The 20542-nt window shown below is 38.7% G+C and overlaps 1 protein-coding gene across 1 annotated transcript in view; it reads left to right on the top strand.

Annotated features, from left to right (window-relative positions):
* ZYG11B (zyg-11 family member B, cell cycle regulator) overlaps positions 1-20542 on the top strand; it is an 80264-nt gene that overhangs the window by 13260 nt on the left and 46462 nt on the right. Inside the window, exons 2-3 of the mRNA XM_060140061.1 lie at positions 10839-11004; positions 16870-17624. Of these exons, the coding sequence (XP_059996044.1) occupies positions 10839-11004; positions 16870-17624 (921 nt within the window). The remainder of the gene's footprint in view (positions 1-10838; positions 11005-16869; positions 17625-20542) is intronic.

Below are 20542 nucleotides of genomic sequence, written 5' to 3'. Positions count from 1 at the left end.
GCCCAGCGGCCACAGCTCACGGGCCCAGCCACCCCGCGGCATGTGGGATCCTCCCGGACCAGGGCACGAACCCGCGTCCCCTGCATCGGCAGGTGGACTCCCAACCACCGCACCACCAGGGAAGCCCCAAATCTTAATACTTTTTGTGTCAGATATTTCCTGAAGTAGTTTCATGAGGAGAAATAAAATGAATTTTGAGATAAGTTACCATCTAGTAACTTCCTAATTCATTCAACTATTAATTTATTGGATGCATTTTTGAGGACTTTAGTTCCCAAATATAAAAGACGCCTGATCTATTTCATTTTTTATCATACCAGCAACAGTGGAAGCCCCAGTCTCCTCCAACAGTAGACTACAATTGCAATATGTAGTCAATTCTCAGTGTCCCCCACCTCCCCACTTGCTAGAAATAAGTAGCCCACTGCTTAGAATGCTGAAATGCTTCTTTGTCATGATCCTGGCAATATAGTCACAGAATGAAGCTTTTAAATATATAAAACAAAGCAACCAGCAAATTATATAACTAAGTCACAGGGAAGTGACTGAGTATGTCCCTAGCTGAGTATTGCATAGATGACTAAATACTTCAAGGAAGGAGAGTATAAGAAAGAAAATTTTAAATTTAGGAAGATTAAAAGAAAGCTATGAGAAGAAGGTTAGGAAGAGCTAATGAGTATCAATGTGTGATTCCTCAGAGACTGCTTATGAAGAAGTCTGTCTGATACTTGGAAGTGTTGCAAAGCTCCTACCAAATATGTACCATACAAATGTAGCTTGTTGGAATTCCAGTAGTTTCTTGGAAGAGAGCTTTGTAATCAGTGCCTCAGCAATGTTGTCTTGAGTTGATAGTAGTTTCTTTTATTGTTACTAGTTTTTTTTTTTTGCGGTACGCGGACCTCTCACTGTTGTGGCCTCTCCTGTTGCGGAGCACAGGCTCCGGACGCGCAGGCTCAGCGGCCATGGCTCACGGGCCCAGTCCCTCCGTGGCATGTGGGATCTTCCTGGACTGGGGCACGAACCCATGTCCCCTGCATCGGCAGGCGGACTCTCAACCACTGCGCCACCAGGGAAGCCCTGTTACTAGTTTTGTATCTTAATTGTGAATTATCATTGATTTAACTTTATTATTAATCTAGTGTGTGGTGATATAAATTTGCATTAATAGAACTTTTGACATAAAAATTTCCAAATTTAGACTGACAATGTATTGTTATTCAAATAGGAAACATCCATTTTATTTTTTATTTTATTTATTTATTTATTTATTTTTGCGGTACGCGGGCCTTTCACTGCTGTGACCTCTCCTGCTGCGGAGCACAGGCTCCGGACGCGCAGGCTCAGCAGCCGTGGCTCACGGGCCCAGCCGCCCCGCGGCACGCGGGATCCTCCCAGACCGGGGCACGAACCTGCGCCCCCTGCATCGGCAGGCGGACTCTCAACCACTGCGCCACCAGGGAAGACCCGAAGCATCCATTTTATTGTTAAAGCAGATGTCTATAAAAGTCCCTTGTAGTGATACTTCTTTGTTAATATGGTTCTCCACTGGAACTTGGGAACCAAGAGGGATGGGTAGGCTGTGAGGTTTTTTGCCCCACTTAAGTGGGCCATAGACAAAAAGCATTTGAAAACTACTAACTTTCCTTGAATTCATAGTCTTGAGGGGGAGACTGCCATCTAAACAAATAAGTTATACAGTGGCTGATTGTAATAGAACTATATACAAAATGTAGTGTGATTAAATCTGTGTTTTGGGATGTGAGGGACAGCTTCATGGAGGATTGGACATATATACTGGCTCTTGTAGTGTGAGTAGGAATTTGATAGATGGACAGGTAGGGAAGGGCACTCTAAGGAGAGGGGACAGCATATATAAAGAAGGGGAGGCATAACTACCACTGGTAACATTCCTTCTCTGAACCTCAGCTTCCTCAACAAAAATAATCTCTTTTCTCCTTACTTCATAGAGTCATAATGATTGTTTTGAAAAGGCTTTGTAAATTGAAGTGCTAGACAGATGTTTAATGAAGAAGGTTCTCATTATTACTTCCTTTTTTTCTTTTCTTCAACATTTGAAAGCCTTCTCTGTCTCTCCTAGGTGGTGTCATTTCAAGACCTCTCCTAACCTCCTTTCAGCTTAGTTGTTCTTTTCTTCAGTGTTCTTTGTTTTTTTCTTTTGTTTTGTTTTGTTGTTCCTTCAAGGTTCTGATTTATGACATCTAAAGACAGGAGCAGAAGAGCAGATATTTGTGTATATACCTAGCTTTAACAGCAGGAGAAATTCTTTAATTGCTTATGTGTAACTATTTAAGCTGTGATCCACGTAGTTTAGAGCAGTGTCATAATCCATGGAACATAATCTTGCAGCCAAAAGTCATTTTGTAGTAACTCAAAGTCTTTATTTGTGGATTTTTGAACATTGTAAAATAGAATAGAATTCACAGATGTGCTTCTTAAAATTCCCATTTTATTTCCTATCTACTTCCCTTTATACATCATAGCTGGTCCCTTGCCTTTCCCCTGAAAACCCTGCCAAGACTCCTTTTCCAACCCAGTCCACCATTATTAGATGGTAAAACCTCTGGAGAACTGGGAAAGGGTATAGGAGCAGTGGTAAGAAGTTACATTATGGCCAATTTAGGAAAAATAAAAGTGTGTGTATATAAATACACAAGCACATGTTTTCATTCAAAATTAAGATAGTTTTATTGAGTCTAATAAAAAATGTCTATTTTTACTAGTTGAATACATATGTTATTGAAAAGTATGGCTATCATTGATTCAATTGACACTGATTTTTGGTTATCTTGTAATGTTTGAAAAGCAGAAACATGAATATAGCTTCATTTACATTTCCACAAATTTTTACTTTTGTCTTTTTTCATTTTTAATAATCTATTAATTTTGAAAACTATATGAAACATTTATGTAAGCCATGGAACATAGTAAACAAATATCTAAAGACCAGCATCGAGCTTAAGAAATAGAAGATAACCACTGCCATTTTTTCCCTTGTGTGCCCCATTCTTCTATGCCACTTCCACCCACCCCCAAGGTATCCAAGGTATTCACTGTCCGTTTTTTTGGGGGGGGTGGGGCCTTGCCAAACCTATGCCCCCTGCATTGGAAGCTCAGACTCTTTAACTACTGGACTGCCAGGGAAGTCCTGTCAACCATCCTTTTTTATTTTAAATCTTGCCCTTGCTCTTTTCTATAGATTTATCATAACATATTGTTTAGTTTAGAGGTAGCTTTATAATCTTCTGAAATAACTTTTCAGGCAATATCATTTCCTATGCCTGTATAGATGTTTAAGTGAAATCCTGCTGCACGTACAGTTTTTATTTTGCTTAGACTAACTTCATTCTTAGCATTTTACTGTCTTTAAAAGTTATTCAGAAACATACATATTGCTATGTAATTATCTATAGAGTTGAAAATACCATAATTTGCTTGCCATTTCCCCCCTGTTTTAGACATTTCTATATGTAGGTTTATTTTAGGCGGGTCAGAAAAACTGATTAATCCCTTTGTGTAAATACCTTTGTTAATATCTCTGATTATTTCCCTTTGCTTGTTTTTTTGGGTTTTTTTGGGTAAATTCTTAGATGAAGTACTAGATCCAGAGACTGGGTGGTTTTTTTTTTTTGTTTTTTTTTTTTGTGGTACACGTGCCTCTCACTGTTGTGGCCTCTCCCGTTGCAGAGCACAGGCTCCGGACGCGCAGGCTCAGCAGCCATGGCTCACAGGCCCAGCCGCTCCGCGGCATGTGGGATCTTCCCAGACCGGGGCACGAACCCGTGTCCCCTGCGTTGGCAGGTGACTCTCAACCACTGCGCCACCAGGGAAGCCCAGAGACTGGGTGTTTTTAAGATTGTAATTAAGTCTTTTCTATCAAGAAAAATTGTGCCAATTTATACTTTGACCAGCATCATTTGAGAGGACTAATCTGGGTACACTTAATTTGAATGATTCACAATGTCAGGATTATATCCTGTTCTAGAAAACACTGTGTTAACCAAAAAAATTAAATAAAGGACTGTGGTGTTCTTTCAGGCTGGTGGTGATTTTGCTGTTTTCCATAGGATATTTTTTCAGCCATTGTTCAGGAACCATGTCATTCTGCCTGCTGTTACATGTGATAGTTAATTACAGGGCTTAGTTATCGCTTCTGATCACTTCCCCTGAGAATTTATCTATTCTTATGACTCCACTGTCACCAGTAGGGGATGATATTTTAATCTGTATGTTCAGCTGAATTCTCTCACAGAAGCATTATTAGTTCCTTTTCTGTACTTGCCTAAGCAGACAGACTCTCCACAGCCTTAACAAATTCCCCTGAAGAAATAATTCCTTGTCTTGTCTTCTTATCAGTCTTGGCAGTGACCTCATGGGAGTATTAATTACTATTTCATTTTTTATTTTTATTTTCTAACTTTTTATTTTGACAATTTCAGACTTATAAAAAGTTGCAAAACTAACACGAAGAATTCTCATGTAGACATTCACCCAAATTCCCCAAATGTTAGCATTTTATCCTGTGTGATTAACTGTGCTCTTTAGACACACACACACACACACACACACACACACACACACACACACACACATATTTACTCCTGGTTAACTACTACTTTAAATCATGGAGTTTTTTTTTTTAAATCTCGACTTCTCCTTCCTCTAGCCTTTTCCCTCCTTCATCTGAGCGGCCTATATGGGATAGGAAAAAGGACATGGTATTTGTAATTAAATACTTTGGTTCAAGGCCCAATTCTGCCACATTTTTAACTAGATGAACTTGGGTACACTGTTCTTTCTGATCTCCAGTATCCTCATATACAAAATGGTGTCTATTATACCAGCTCCACAGGACTGTTGTGAGGGCTAAATGAGCTAATGTATGTCAAAAGTATGCTGTATGAATGCTGGTCAGTCCTTCAGAGAATACTCGTGTATCTAGTACAGTGCCGGGCATTGTGCTAAGTACTGGGGATTCAGAAAAAATCAGCATCTATTTCCTATTCGGTCACTTACTGTATTTTGTCAATTCTTCCTTTGAATTATTTTTCACTTCTGATTTTTTTTCCATTTTCTTTGCTTCTATCCTAATCTATAGCAGTATCACCTCATGTGTGAGTCACTGCAACAACCAACAGGTCTCCAAGTTGTTTTTTGGCATTTATGTCAGTGACAAACTAATAATTGTCCTGAGGTATGGTACAGTATAGTGGAAAAGATATGGACTTCATAATCAGTAGACCTAGGTTTGCATCTTTGCCCCACTTCTTACAAATACTGTAACTCTAGGCAAGTATCTTTACCACTATTCTAATTTGAACTCATTCTTTTTTTCTTTTAACAGGTAACTATCAGGGAGTGTTTTGGCTGCTAAGGATATACAGAAAGGGTTAATATGTTCCTTGAACTTGAACAGCATCATGGTCTAGTGGGGGAGACAGATACAGTCATAAGTAACTATGGTGTAACATAGAATTATAAAAGAAAACTAGCTTTGGAGTCAGATATAAAGGGCAGCCTATGTAGTGGTAAAAGCACAGACTTAACTCTAGAATCAGATTGCCTGGGGTCTAATCCTGGCTCTGGCACTTATTAGCTGTATCATCTTGGGCAAATTAATAAACCCCTTAAAGCCTGAGTGTCTTCATCTTCATAAAATGGGGATACTGATAGAACTTACAGAATTTTAATGAGAAGTAAATGAAATTATATATGTAATGTACTTAGCAGTTTATTGCATATAGCACATAGCATATGTTAACAAATAATGAGCCCAATAATTATGATTATGATATTAGTATAGTATAGTGGCTTAAGAGCTTAAAAATATAAGCTTTGGCCTCATTTTTTTTTTTTTTTTTTTTTTTGCGGTCCCGTTGCGGGCATGGCCCACGGGCCCAGCCGCTCCGCGGTGTGTGGGATCTTCCCGCACTGGGGCACGAACCCGCGTCCCCTGCATCGGCAGGCGGACTCTCAACCACTGCGCCACCAGGGAAGCCCCGCTTTGGCCTCATTTTTGAGTTGGAGTTCGAGTTTATCAACATGCTAGCCATGTGTATATGGGGAAGATATTTAACCTAAACCTCAGTTTCCTCATTAAAATGCATATTGTAATGGTGCTTGATTCACAGAATCTAGAAATTGAAAGAGCTCATGTATCTAAAGAGCTCTGACCCAGGACCTGAGGCATAGTGTTTCATGAATGATAACTCTTGTAATTTTTATTCTTGCTCTGCCATCTGCTGGCTCTGTTATCTTTCATAGTAAATTAATCTTTCTGAGCCTTAGTTTACCTACTTTGTTCAAAACAACGTTGTCTGGAAGATTGCAAGTATATATAAAGTTGCTGGATTGGTGCCTGGTACCACACAACTGTCATTCAGTACATAATAGCTAATAGTTAATGGTGCAGATTAATTACCCAGGTGTTGAGGGTCAAATTAATTCTGCCCTGGAAATTAGGAAAGATACTCACAGAACTGAATGTTGAAGGATGTGTGAGATTTTGCCACATAGAAGGACTAATCTAAAAAAAGGCTCAGAGGCGTGAAAGTGCCTGTTAAAGTGCTTAGGAAGTGATGGTAAATAGTAGGTTGCTTTAGGGAACACTCAGTTTAGTATATCTAGTAGGTAGCATGTTTGGAGGGAGAAGGAAAAAGTGGAAAATGCGGCTAGAAAGGAAGGTTGGAGCCAGTTAGTAAAACATTTCGAATACCTTACTAAATTGTTTACACTTTATTCTTTAGGTCTCTGTTTTTCCAACTTCTAACAGCAGAGGGAACTAAATTTGCTGTGGGATAGAAAAGGGAATTACTTGAAACCAGTGTTACAAACAGGAATTTCTTGGTAATCTTGTGTTTTATCTTAAAATTCATATAGTGTTTGCCTTTTACATAATATATTTGTTTCAGTACAAAAATATTTTAAGTTATTTACTGGTTGCATAACTTGATTACCTCTCCCCCAACCTCCCATACTCTCATCCCCTCAAATAAGCTTTGAGTGTGTTTGCTATTCTAAAATGTGCCAAGTTAATACTGTAGCTTTAGTCCCCTGGCACACTTCTGCTAGGAACCCCTTGAATGTGTTCCCAGCATGAGAACTGTGCTTATAGATGATATGGAGCCTTTGAAATTTTTTTTAGGAGAGTGATAGGTTAAAAGCAATGCAGTGAAGAGCTGGGTTGGTCCAGATTGAGTAGAAGCCATTTCAATTAATTAGAAAGAACTTTCCTGTTTGTTCTTCCTAGAAATTGTTTAGTCTTTGAACTGTGTGGATCTCCTTATGATCCAAATGAAATCAGACTTGACCTTCTCTCCCTTCTGCTTTTTTTAGTAGGAACTTTGTTTTTACTTTGCCTAGGGTATGCCTAATTGGTGAAGGGAAAAATCTTTCTGAGCAGGAATTTCCAAGAGATGAATTGTTTAGACATGGAATTCCAGCTTCTGCTTTGTCCTTTCTTTGTTAGTCCTCCTGTACTGCTGCTGTGTGTTTAAAAATAAGGGGAATTCCCTGGCAGTCCAGTGGTTAGGACTCAGCACTCACTGCCATGGCCCGGGTTCAATCCCTAGTTAGGGAACTAAGATCCTGCAAGCTGCAGCACGGCTTCCTCTACTACTACTACTACTACTACTACTACTAAAATAGGAAATACTGATCTGTCAGTACTTCTGTGTTAGCTTAAAGTACTGGAATTTGGAGAGTCACAGATGGCCGTATGGTTTTTGGAGTAGATCTCAGATAATCTGAGTACAGTTCTAGTCCTGCCCTGGCTTGATATATAACGTCTCTGTTTTCTTCTTTAAATGGAGATGATTATCCTTGTTCACATCACAGACCTTCGAGTATCAGGTGAGATAACATATTTAGAATTTGTATATAAAGTTGAAAAGGTAATATATTATGGTGGATAAGGGCATAAGCTCTTGGAGCTACATTTCCTGGGTTTGAATCCAGCCTCTGACCCCTACAAGCTCTGTGTTTCCAGACGCACTGCCATTATTCTAAGTTCTTTGCTTCCTGTTTTATCTCATTGAATCCTCACAGCAACTTTATGAAGTAGGTATTATTATTATCTACATTATAAGATGAGAAAACTTAGGAGCAGAAAGGATAGGTAACTTGTGTAATGTCACACAGTTAGTAAATGAAAAGTTGGGATTTGCACTCTAGCTCCAAAGCCCAGGTGGATTAACTGTTAGGCACATGTACTTGCCAAAAGAAGAGCAGCTGACTAGAACAGTCTTATGCTTACTAATCGGAATTAACATAGAGATAAGGGGAAGTTTTCTTTGAAAAGGAAAAATTTGTGGGGTCTAAAAACCTGTTTTTGTTTGTGGGCATATTTTATCAATTGGAAAAAAATTTTTTAGAATGATTAATTAAATATTATAAATGTCCATATGTTACTACCTGGGTTTGTTCTGTTAAAATGACTTCTAAAAATTATGTACTCAGAAGGTTCAGATGTCTCCCCTCTGATAGTACCCAACTTTCATTTATTTTCTCTTTTGTAAAATAAATAGATCATTTTGAAACTTACCAGTGGAGGTCAAAGGGCATCTTGTTTCATCTGGGTGATGAATTTTAGACATTTAAAAAGATGGTACAATGAAGAGTAGAAAAAGCAGAAAGAATTCATACTTACAACACAGGAAATAAGACAGAATAGGCAAAGTTCTGTGATGCAGAAGTTGAATTTGAAGAATTACTTACTCTGAACTTTTTCTGATTTGTCCTAGCTACACCTAGCTGCAGAGGATACAGAGATATATAGTCTTTGTTACAAGTGGTCCTGTGCCCAGGTAAAAATAAAAGGTTTTATTAACATGGAAGAAAAGAAGAACAAGTTTTAGGGTTGGCAGCTCACAGTCTCTGCTTCATTGGGCCAACCATTTAACTTTTGTGAAGTCTGTTTCCTCATCTTAAAAAATAATGTCTTTGTTGTCCATCTTACTCAGTTATTACAATATCAAATGTGTCAATGTGAAAGCGCTTTGTAAACTGTAAAGTATGTAACCATTTTAATAAGTTAAAAAATTATTTATTTATTTATTTATTGGCTGCATTGGGCCTTCGTTGCTACACGTGAGCTTTCTCTAGTTGTGGCGAGCAGGGGCTGCTCTTCCTTGCGGTGTGCAGACTTCTCACTGCAGTGGCTTCTCTTGTTGCGGAGCATAGGCTCTAGGCGTGCGGGCTTCAGTAATTGTGGCACATGGGCTCAGTAGTCGTGGCACGCAAGCTCTAGAGCGCAGGCTCAGTAGTTGTGGCTCGCGGGCTTAGTTGTTCTGCAGAATGTGGGATCTTCCCGGGCCAGGGATCGAGCCCGTGTCCACTGCATTTGCAGGTGGATTCTTAACCACTGTACCACCAGAGAAGTCCCAATGCTATTTTAAATGGAATTGTTGCCTTAATTTCATTTTCGTATTTTTAATTGTAAGTGAATAGAAATATAGGTATTTTTATATATTGATCTTATATCCTATAACCATGATGAACTTGTTTTTGGTTTTTCTTTTTTAGATCTGATAGTTTTTTTGGTGTGAATTCCTTAGGATTTTCTTTTGCAAAATTATGTTACCTGCAAATAGAGACAGTTTTACTTTTCCTCTCCAATCTGTATGCTTTTTATTTCTTTTTATCTTTTTCTTTCTTTTTGGTTTTCTTTTTTTTTTTTGCCTAATTCTAGGACCTTCAGTACAATGTTGAATTTGACGTGGTCAGACCAGATATCTTTGTCTTATTCCTGATTTTAGGGAGAAAGTATTCAGACTTTCAACATTAAGTATGATACTAATTGGGTTTTTCATGGATGACCTTTATCAGGTTGAGGAAGTTCTATAAACTACGTAATTTTTAAAACTTACCTTTTAAAAAATTATTTATTTATTTATTTGGTTGCTCCAGGTCTTAGTTTACACTTTGTCACTTACTGTGTGTAGAATAGTGAGAAAGATGTTAGTTTTCTGAGCCAGTTTTCTGTTGTTTAGAAATGAAGATAATCCTTCACTGCTTTGTAAAGTAGGGGTGCGGAATAAATGAAATAATGGATAATTCATGTTAAACACTCAGCAGAGTCATATAGAAAGCACCTAACGGATGGTAGCTACTGTAATTATATTTTAGTTATATTATTGTTGTTGGGGACACTTAGAGTGTTTATTTCTGTAATTAAAACCCTTATACTTAATCTTTGTGCTTATTTGATTAGTTCTTTATTCCTCAGGTTGGAATAACTGGGTTAACCTTTTTCTTTTTTGAGGATAACACCTATAGCACATTCTTTTACCCAAATAAACTGATCATATTTGAACTATTAGGTTGGGATAGGAATTTTGTGGGAGATTAACTTGGAAAGTAAATTGGGGCTAGATTTGGGAAGGACTCGGGCATCGTCTAACAATCTAAGAATTTTGTCTTTTGTCTCCAGCTCCATGAAGTCCATTGACATTTTGAGCAGTAGAGGGTAATTTAGGGCTGGTAAGTTAGGAAGATTAATCTGCTGTGCTTCTGAGGTCTTCCCTGACCATCCTTGACTGATTAGGGTACTCTGCTATGTGCTTATGTGACTCCCAATATATCCTCTATATTTAGTATTTAATAGACTTTATGTAAATACTTGTTTAAATGTTTCTCTTTTCCTGCTTCTTGAGAACATGGACCACATGTTGTATTCCCACTGTCTAACACGGTATCTAGCACAAGGTAGACATTTGAATAAAAGTACTTGTTGAACAAGGAAATGAATATTTTGTTCTCCACTTTTCTGGAAACTAACTTGTTGGCTTTTGTTTTCCCTTTGTTTCTTCCTGGGATCCAAGGAGGAGGCATCTCCTTATTCCTTACTTGATATCTGCTTGAATTTCCTGACTACCCACCTTGAGAAGTTCTGCTCGGCAAGGCAAGATGGAACACTGTGTCTGCAGGAACCTGGAGTATTCCCACAGGAGGTGGCTGATCGGCTGCTTCAGACCATGGCTTTTCATGGTAAGAAATGAAATAAATAGAGGAAACAAAAATTTTGTGCTGTTAATTGGCGTTGGATTTTGAAGTGCTACTGTGGCCATTTAATGATTTTCGTAGAAATAACAGAAAACCCTAATTCTAGGAAAAGGAATTCATTTATTTTTGCCAATCCTGCCACTTACTTTATAATTTGTGATAAGCATTTTTATTTTCTAATGTGGCAAATCATTTTTTTGTTTGTTTCTTCTATACTGTTTTGTTTTGAGGAGCCATTCTCAAGGCAAAAATAACTTCTCTTCCAAAATAGCAGTTTAGAAGTCTGCTGGTCTAAAACACCTTACATTACCATTTGGCAGCAGGAAAATCAATAAATACTACTATGGAAAAACTAGTTTCTGCTTTTGACCTTTGAAATGGGAAATCATAGCTAATTTATTACTTCTGTTTTTAAGAACAAATTCTGAAAATAAATTATGAAAGATTTATCTGTGAAATTCTGGTTATGTATATTGATAATTTTTGTTACCTCTATATAAGTTTTAAGTTGAAAGAGATATAATGCCTTTATATATTTAGGGTGTATAAACTCTTACAAGTAAGAAACACAATTTTTCCCACAACTATAAAATAGAATGAAAATGTGGCAGTAATGATAATTATCATTTATTGATTGCCTCTTGCATGTAATAATGCCAAGCATTTTATATGCTTTTCTTGAATTTGACTTTTCTCAAAAACCTGTAACATAGCTATTTTTATCCAATTTATATACAGATAAGGAAACTGAGGTTCAGAGATGTAACTTGTTAAGAGTCACAGTGTTAATAACTGTCGTGGTTCAAATGCAGATCTGTTTGATTCTAAATCTATGCTATTTTCACTGCCACACAACCTTCCTATACCTACATTAGAGGTATTCCTGCTCCTAGATGCCTGATGATGGTATACACTTTTGTTGTGACTTTAAATATGTAAATACACACAGACACATACACATCTATTGGGTTGGCCAAAACATCTTACAGAAAAACCCGAACAAACTTTTTGGACAATCCGATAACATAAATATATTTATAAATATTATATTTTATTAAATATTAAATATAAATATATAAATTTATTATGTATACTTAAAGTCGCAGCAAAAGTGTATACCATTATCTGGCATATATATATATAGAGCGAGAGCGAGAGCGAGAGCGAGAGCGAGAGCGAGAGCGAGAGAGAGAGAGAGAGAGAGAGAGAGAGAGAGAGAGAGAGAGAGAGAGAGAGAGAGAGAGAGAGAGAGAGAGAGGGGGAGAGAGAGGGAGGGAGGGAGGGAGAGGGAGAGAGAGGGAGGGAGGGAGAGGGAGAGAGAGAAGGAGGAGAGCGAACACAAATGCAGATAATGCATTCCAAGGAAAGGTGGGAGAAATAAGGCTGTAATTGAGGTATTTTGGAATAATTTAGGGAAGAAGAAGATACCTACATTCCTTGGTTTCCACTAAGCTGCTCAAGTCTGTAGTGTCTTTGAATTCTTCCAACCTGCCAAAGGAACTAGGGTAAATTTCAGTAGATATTATCCATGTTAAAGTTAAAGGTCCCTGGGCTTCCCTGGTGGCACAGTGGTTGAGAGTCCGCCTGCCGGTGCAGGGGACACGGGTTCGTGCCCCAGTCCGGGAGGATCCCACATGCCACAGAGCGGCTGGGCCTGTGAGCCATGGCCGCTGAGCCTGTGCATCGGGAGCCTGTGCTCCGCAACGGGAGAGGCCACAACAGTGAGAGGCCCGCATACCGCAAAAAAAAAAAAAAAGTTAAAGGTCCCCTACAAAGCTGCACAACAATTTAAGAGATCATGCCAGTGCTAACATTTCTTTCTGGTCTCAATTGAATGATTACACTTACCAAGCTCAATTTAAATATTTATATATATAACTGGTCTTGTCAATCAAAAGAATAAATGTTAACTGAAGTTTTAACTTTGCCAGATTCCTTTTGAAATATGACTACTATTGGTTAATAATAGCAGCTAACATTTATTGAATGCCTATTTTATACCAGGGACTGTGGCAAATGCTTTATATGGATAAAATAATGAAAGTAGTTTTTAAGTAAATGTAACTAAATAATTGTCCTCCAGAGTAATGTCTTGGGGAGGCTATATGCTTGATCAAAATGTGTTTTCTACCTCTTTTTTTTCAAACTGCCTTCAGATGAGGAAAGTGAGAGTCAGAGAAACAATGTGCTGTCCCCATTTGTGTTTCCCCAGTGTGATTACCTGCCTTTTTCACCGAAAAGTGTTCTGAATTATTTAATCTCTTTGTAAAAATCATATCCACCTTCAGTCAGGAGTGGATACTGCTAATATGCAAAAGAACAAATTCTTGTCACAATTTTAAAAAGTTGTTTGGTAAATGTTTGTGTGTTTGAAAATTTTCATAATAAAATGGGAAAAAAGTTGTTCTGTGAATTTTTTTTTTCTTTTTTTTGCTGTGCCATGCGGCTTGTGGGTTCCTAGTTTCCTGACCAGGGATCAAACCCAGGCCCCTGGCAGTGAGAGCGTGGAGTCCTAACTACTGGACCACCAGGGAATTCCCTATGAATGCTTTTAAAATTGATAATATATTTTTTCTAATAGCATAATGATTTAAAAAAATAATTTATTTACATAAAAAAATTTTACTTATTTACCCGACTCAAAGGATTAATGATATTGGTGGCAATCCTTATTAAAATAAGACTATTACTAAAGAGTTTTACTTATTTGGTTCTGTGATTCTCTTGTCATAATCTTTGCTCATTGTGTCTGTTGTCTCAAAGCTAAAAATCTTCCAGGAAATGTGTGGATAAAAGCTAGGAATCAGAATAAGAATTTTACCACCTAATGATAATGCTATTTAGCTATTATGAATATAATATCTAACTATTAGCTATTATGAATATAATATCTATTAGCTATTGTGAATATAATATCTAATATTATGAATATTATAGTGCTGTAATCATCCATGTACAGGTCTTATTTGGACATAAGTTTTAATTTCTTTGGGATAAATACCCAGGAGTGCTACTGTTGGGTTCCATGGTAGTTGCATGTTTAGGTTTTAAAAAACTGCCAAACTGTTTCCAAAGTGGCTTCGCCATTTTACACTCGTAACTATATAAGACTGACCCAGTTTCTCTGCATTTTGCCAGCATTTGGTGTTATTACTATTTTTTATTTCAGTCATTTTGATAGGTATGTAGCCGTTATTTCTTCAAATACTTTTTCAACCCTACCCTGTTTCTCCTCTGGGACAAATAGCTCTGTTCCATTTTTTTTTTTTTTAGTCTATTTTTTTTTCTTGTTCTTTACGTTTGGGTGATTGCTATTTTTTTATCTTTTAGTTCACTGATTCTTTCCTCTGTTCCTTCCTGTTGTTTAGCCCAGCCATTACTGTATTTTTAAATTCTAAAATTTTCCTTTGTTTATTTTATTTATTTATTTTTGGCTGCATTGGGTCTTCATTGCTGCACGTGGGCTTTCTCTAGTTGTGGTGAGTGGGGGCTACTCCTAGTTTTGGTGCGTGGGCTTCTCATTACAGTGGCTTCTCTTTGTTGCAGAGCACGGGCTCTGGGCGCGCAGGCTTCAGTAGTTGTGGCATGCGGGCTCAGTAGTTGCGGCTCATGGGCTCTAGAGTGCAGGTTCAGTAGTTGTGGCGCATGGGCTTAGTTGCTCCGCTGCACGAGGGATCTTCCTAGACCAGGGCTCAAACCCGTGTCCCCTGCATTGACACGCGGATTCTTAACCACTGCACCACCAGGGAAGCCCTCCCTTTGGCTCTTCTTTATATCTTCTATTTCTTTTTTGAGGCTTTTTGTTTTCCATTTGTTTCAAGCATGTTTCAAGCGCACTTTAGGTTTTTTATGATGGCTCCTTTAAGATCTTCATAAAATAATTGTAACATTTCTGTTATTTCAGTGTTGACATCTATAGATTGTCTTTTTTCAGTTTGAGATTGTACTGGTCCTTTGTATGATGAGTGAATTTTTATTGAAATCTGGACATTTTGGAGACTACTGTTTTGGAGACTACATGACACTACTGTTTTAGTCTGTGTTTCTGACACCACTTTAGCAGTGGAAGGTGGAGGCACTGCCTTGTTATCGCCAGATTGGGATAATATTCTGGTTCTCCACTTGACTTCTGTTGACACCCAAGACTTGGGGCTCCTCATGATTGCTGTGTAGGGGATTGGCGTTCTGTTTCCCCACTAGGTCTCTACTGATACTGCCCTAGCTGACGGAGGTATGAGTACCTCATTTCTCTTCTTCAGTTGGCCTCCACTGACAGCATGTTGGGGTGAGGTGACCTCATTACTTACTGTTGGGCAGTGATGAAGTCTCGACTCTCTACTAGGCTTCCTTTGACACCACTCCAGCACTGAGGGGGAGGAGCACCTCATTACTGCCAGATGGACGTGAAAGTCCTGGCTCCCTACTCAGCCTTCTGTAACACCTCCTGGGGCAACTAGTTACAGCAAGGTTGAAAGTCTAGGTTCCCCTCTTGGCATTTGCTGGTGTGGATGAGGGTGTGGCCACAGTTTTTTCTTTGGTGTTTGACTGAAGTAAAGTAGTTACTGTCTAAAAGTTGCCTGCCTTGCTAGGCTGCCCCATTCCTGATACTTTGGCTAGAGTGAGCAGATTTTGGGGGGGAGCTACTTTTGTGTGTGCTTGTTGGTATTTACCAATTGTCCACTTCTCTGACTTTAAGCCTGGGATGTATGGTGCAAGGAAAAAACCCAGTATCCAACGTATTGTTCTTTGTGTTCCAAGACCCCTAGCTGGTCTGGTTTCTTCTCTTCACCTTTCAGAGTGATCTAGCCTCATTTCTTTTCTCTTCCCACTTCCATACTTAAATTTCCAGAAACGTACCATGTTCTCACTCATATCTAGGTTTTCCCCTATATTCTTTTTCCTCTCTTTACCAGGGAGACACCTTATAGCTCTAGCTGTTTCTTATGTTCAAGCAGTGTAGAACTACTTGTTGTTTTCTAACTGTGTGCTGGGCTTTCACATCTCTAAGGCTGTTTTTTTTTCCATTTTTTAAATTGAGATATAATTGACACGTAACATTGTATTAGTTTCAGGTGTACAGCATAATGATTTGCCATAGGTATTCTAAGGCTTTGCTGATGCTGTTTATTCTTCATTTAATTCCCCTCACCTTCTTTCTCTATCTTTGAACTTTTCCTTCATCTTTGAAGGACTTTCTCAAAGATCACCTTTTCCATGAAGTCTTTTTCAGATCTCCAGGCATCATGGATTATTTCCTTTTCTTTGCTTTCATGATACTGTCTACTTGGCTCTGGTATACCATTGGCTAGATCTAGGCACATAGCCCCATCTAAGTCCAAGGGTAGGTTGGGAAACGTAGTTGTCCGTGTGTCCAGGAAGGGGAGGAGAACCAAATGTTAATAAAATCAATAGTGTCTGCCACAGTCCTGATTCTGCCATGTGCTATTTCTGTGCTCTTGGAAGGCCACTTTTTTTTTTTTTGCGGTACGCGGGCCTCTCACTGTTATGGCCTTTCCCGTTGCGGAGCACAGGCTCCGGACGTGCAGGCTCAGCGGTCATGGCTCACGGGCCCAGCCGCTCTGCGGCATGTGGGATCTTCCCAGAACAGGGCACGAACCCATGTCCCCTGCATCGGCAGGCAGACTCTCAACCACTGTGCCACCAGGGAAGCCTGGAAGGCCACTTCTTTGAACCCCAGTTTACTCATCTATAAATTGTAGATAATCATATTCTTACCTAACTGAATTGTTACGTCAATTAAATGAAGTATTGTTACATGGGAGTGCTTTGGAAATTTTAGCTATCCTTTAACTGTTTTTTGAAGTTAAAGTGTTGCTTGTTTTTTCCTAGGTCTCCTGAATGATGCAACTGTAGGTATTTTTAGGGGCAACCAGATGCGCTTAAAACGAGCTTGCATTCGCAAAGCCAAGATCTCTGCCGTTGCGTTCCGGAAAGCCTTCTGCCACCACAAGTTAGTGGAACTTGATGCCACAGGTGTGAATGCTGATATCACAATTACAGACATTATCAGTGGGCTTGGCAGTAACAAATGGATCCAGCAAAATCTCCAGTGCCTAGTGCTGAATTCATTAACTCTCTCACTCGAAGATCCTTATGAACGGTGCTTTAGCCGGCTTTCTGGCCTTCGAGCATTAAGCATCACCAATGTTCTCTTTTATAATGAAGACCTGGCTGAAGTTGCCTCATTGCCAAGATTAGAGAGCCTGGATATTTCTAACACCTCGATCACAGACATCACGGCTCTGCTGGCCTGCAAAGACCGACTCAAGTCTCTAACCATGCATCACTTGAAATGTTTAAAAATGACAACTACCCAGATACTGGATGTTGTTCGGGAACTAAGACATCTGAATCATCTTGATATTTCAGATGATAAACAGTTTACATCAGACATAGCTCTTCGATTACTAGAACAAAAGGACATCCTGCCCAACCTCGTCTCCCTGGATGTCTCTGGGAGGAAGCATGTGACAGATAAAGCTGTCGAAGCCTTTATACAACAACGGCCCAGCATGCAGTTTGTAGGTTTGCTGGCCACTGACGCTGGCTACTCTGAATTCCTCACAGGCGAAGGACATTTGAAGGTTAGACTTTAAAAATATATTCCTTTGTCTGGCTGACCAATGTTTTAGTTGCATAAGACTCCATTAAGGTGAATGTCTAATAACACATGGAACATGTTCATGAAACAGGACATTATATAGTGGAAAGGGCTTGCTTTAGAGTTAGAGTCCTAATTAAAATCCCAGCTTACTTGCTTCACAACCCAGAGCAAGCTATGCTGTAACTTTTTTGAATTTACATTTATTTATAAAATAGATATGATTCGTACCTTGCAAAATTCTTCTGAAGATTAATAATTATATATGTAAAGTGGAAGTCATTATAGTAGGCCCTGGATAAATGATAGTTCACATGATGATAATGTTTAGATATTTTGAACCACTTAAACATACCATTTCTAAAGGATCACTTCAAAGAAACTAGGGATGCTCCTTGTTGAATTGAGTATCTGATGGAAGAGCAAGTTCTCCAAGGAGATGTCTATTGTAGAAATGGTAAAATTTTGCTTTTCTTAAGGTTTCTCATTGTTTCTAATTGTTTAAATTCCGTTTAGGAAACATCTGTTGGACTTGATACAGCTTGGGATTCAAAGATGAAAAAGATATAGGATTTGCCTCCAAGGAGCCTGATAGTAGTAGTGATGTTATAACTATAATGCCAAGGATCAGTGAAGTTGCTGTAAGAAAGTAGGAGAAATTTTTTCTAGCTGGAGAATTTTAGACTTGATAGAAGATGGTATCTGAATCAGACTTTGAAGGATAGAATTATAACAAGTTAAGGAAAACTAATATTCTTCTAACATACATTGTATCCTATATGTGCTTTATATTGTATATGCTAATATCTATAGATAGGTATTAACTCTATTTTATAGGTGAGAAACAGAGTCATAAAATTACATGATTTACTTTTTTTTTTTTTTTTTTTTTTTTTTTTTTGCGGTACGCGGGCCTCTCACTGTTGTGGCCTCTCCTGTTGCGGGGCACAGGCTCCGGACGCGCAGGCTCAGCAGCCATGGCTCATGAACCTAGCTGCTCCACGGCATGTGGGATCTTCCCGGACTGGGGCATGAACCTGTGTCCCCTGCATAGGCAGGCGGACTCTCAACCACTGCGCCACCAGGGAAGCCCATGATTTACTATTAGTTAGAACCAATATTTGGATCTACATCTGTCTAATTCCAGAGCCCCATTTTTCTTCCCCTACTTCCTATACCGCTTAAGCAGAAGTATCATTTGATCCTACCGGGGGCAGAGTCGGGGATGGCCTAGAAATGAATACTGTGAGCAAAATGACAAGGTATCTTTTTTGAGCATTATTTTATTTATTTTTTATAGAAGTATAGTTGATTTACAATGTTGTATTAGTTTCTTGTATACAGCAAAGTAATTCTTTTACATATTCTTTTCCATTATGGTTTATTACAGGATATTGAATATAGTTCCCTGTGTTATATAATAGGACCTTCTTGTTTATCTATTTTATATATAGTAGTTTGTATCTGCTAATCCCAAACTCTTAATTTATCCCTCCCTCTTTCCCCTTTGAAAACCATAAATTTGTTTTCTATGTCTGTGAGTCTGTTTCTGTTTCATACATAAGTTCATTTTTCTCATATTTTTTTAAAATAAATTTATTTTATTTTTTGGCTGCATTGGGTCTTCATTGCTGCGCGCAGGCTTTCTCTAGTTGCAGTGAGCAAGGGTTACTCTTCATTGCTGTGCACGGCCTTCTCATTGCAGTGGCTTCTCTTGTTGCGGAGTATGGGCTCTAGGCACGCGGGCTTCAGTAGTTGTGGCACGTGGGCTCAGTAGTTGTGGCTCGCAGGCTCTAGAGTGCAGGGTCAGTAGTTATGGTGCATGGGCTTAGTTGCTCTGCAGCATGTGGGATCTTCCTGGACCAGGGCTCGAACCTGTGTCCCCTGCATTGGCATTTGGATTCTTAACCACTGCACCACCACAGAAGCCCCTGTCTCATATTTTAGATTCCACATGTAAGTGATATATGGTATTTGCCTTTGTCTGTCTGACTTACCTCACTTAGTATAATAATCTCTAGGTCCATCCATGTTGCTGCAAATGGCAATATTTCTTTCCTTTTTATGGCTGAGTAGTATTCCATTGTGTATATATACCACATCTTCTTAATCTATTCTTCCGTTGATGGACATTTAGATTGCTTCCATATCTTGGCTATTGTAAAATAGTGCTGCTGTGAGCATTGTGGTGCATGTATCTTTTTGAATTACAGTTTTCTCCAGTTATATGCCCAGGAGTGGGATTGCTGGATCATACGGTAACAGTATTTTTAGTATTTTAAGGAACCTCCATACTGTTTTCCATAGTGACCGCACCAATTTACATTCCTACCAACAGTGTAGGAGGGTTCCTTTTTTTTGTGTAACCATTATTGATCTCAAAAAAGGAGAAGGAAAGTTTAGTTATAAACATTTTAAAACATTTCAGTTCTTAGATTATTTGTAAATGTAGACTTTAAAAAATAGAATGTAAGAAATTATTTTGAGTCACTCTTTTTTATTCATTCAATAAATATTTTATTAAGTGCATACTCTGTACTGTGCTGGACATGGGGATTTGATGGTGAGGTGAAACAGGCATGCTCTTGCCCTCATGGAGCTTGTAATTTAGTGAGGGAGTCAAACAATGAAGTTTCATATGTCATGGGTATATGCTTTAAATATATATATATTTATATTTCATATACATTTTTTTGGTATTTTATTTATTTATTCATTTATTTATTTATTGGCTGCATTGGGTCTTCATTGCTGCGCGCAGGCTTTTTCTAGTTGTGGTGAGCGGGGGCTACTGTTTGTTGCAGTGCGCGGGCTTCTCATTGCGGTGGCTTCTGTTGTTGCGGAGCACGGGCTCTAGGCACGTGGGCTTCAGTAGTTGTGGCTCGCGGGCTCTAGAGTGCA

Source organism: Lagenorhynchus albirostris, chromosome 2, assembly GCF_949774975.1.
Source record: "Lagenorhynchus albirostris chromosome 2, mLagAlb1.1, whole genome shotgun sequence".
NCBI lineage: Eukaryota > Metazoa > Chordata > Mammalia > Artiodactyla > Delphinidae > Lagenorhynchus > Lagenorhynchus albirostris.
This window is presented reverse-complemented; position numbering and strand designations above follow the sequence as displayed.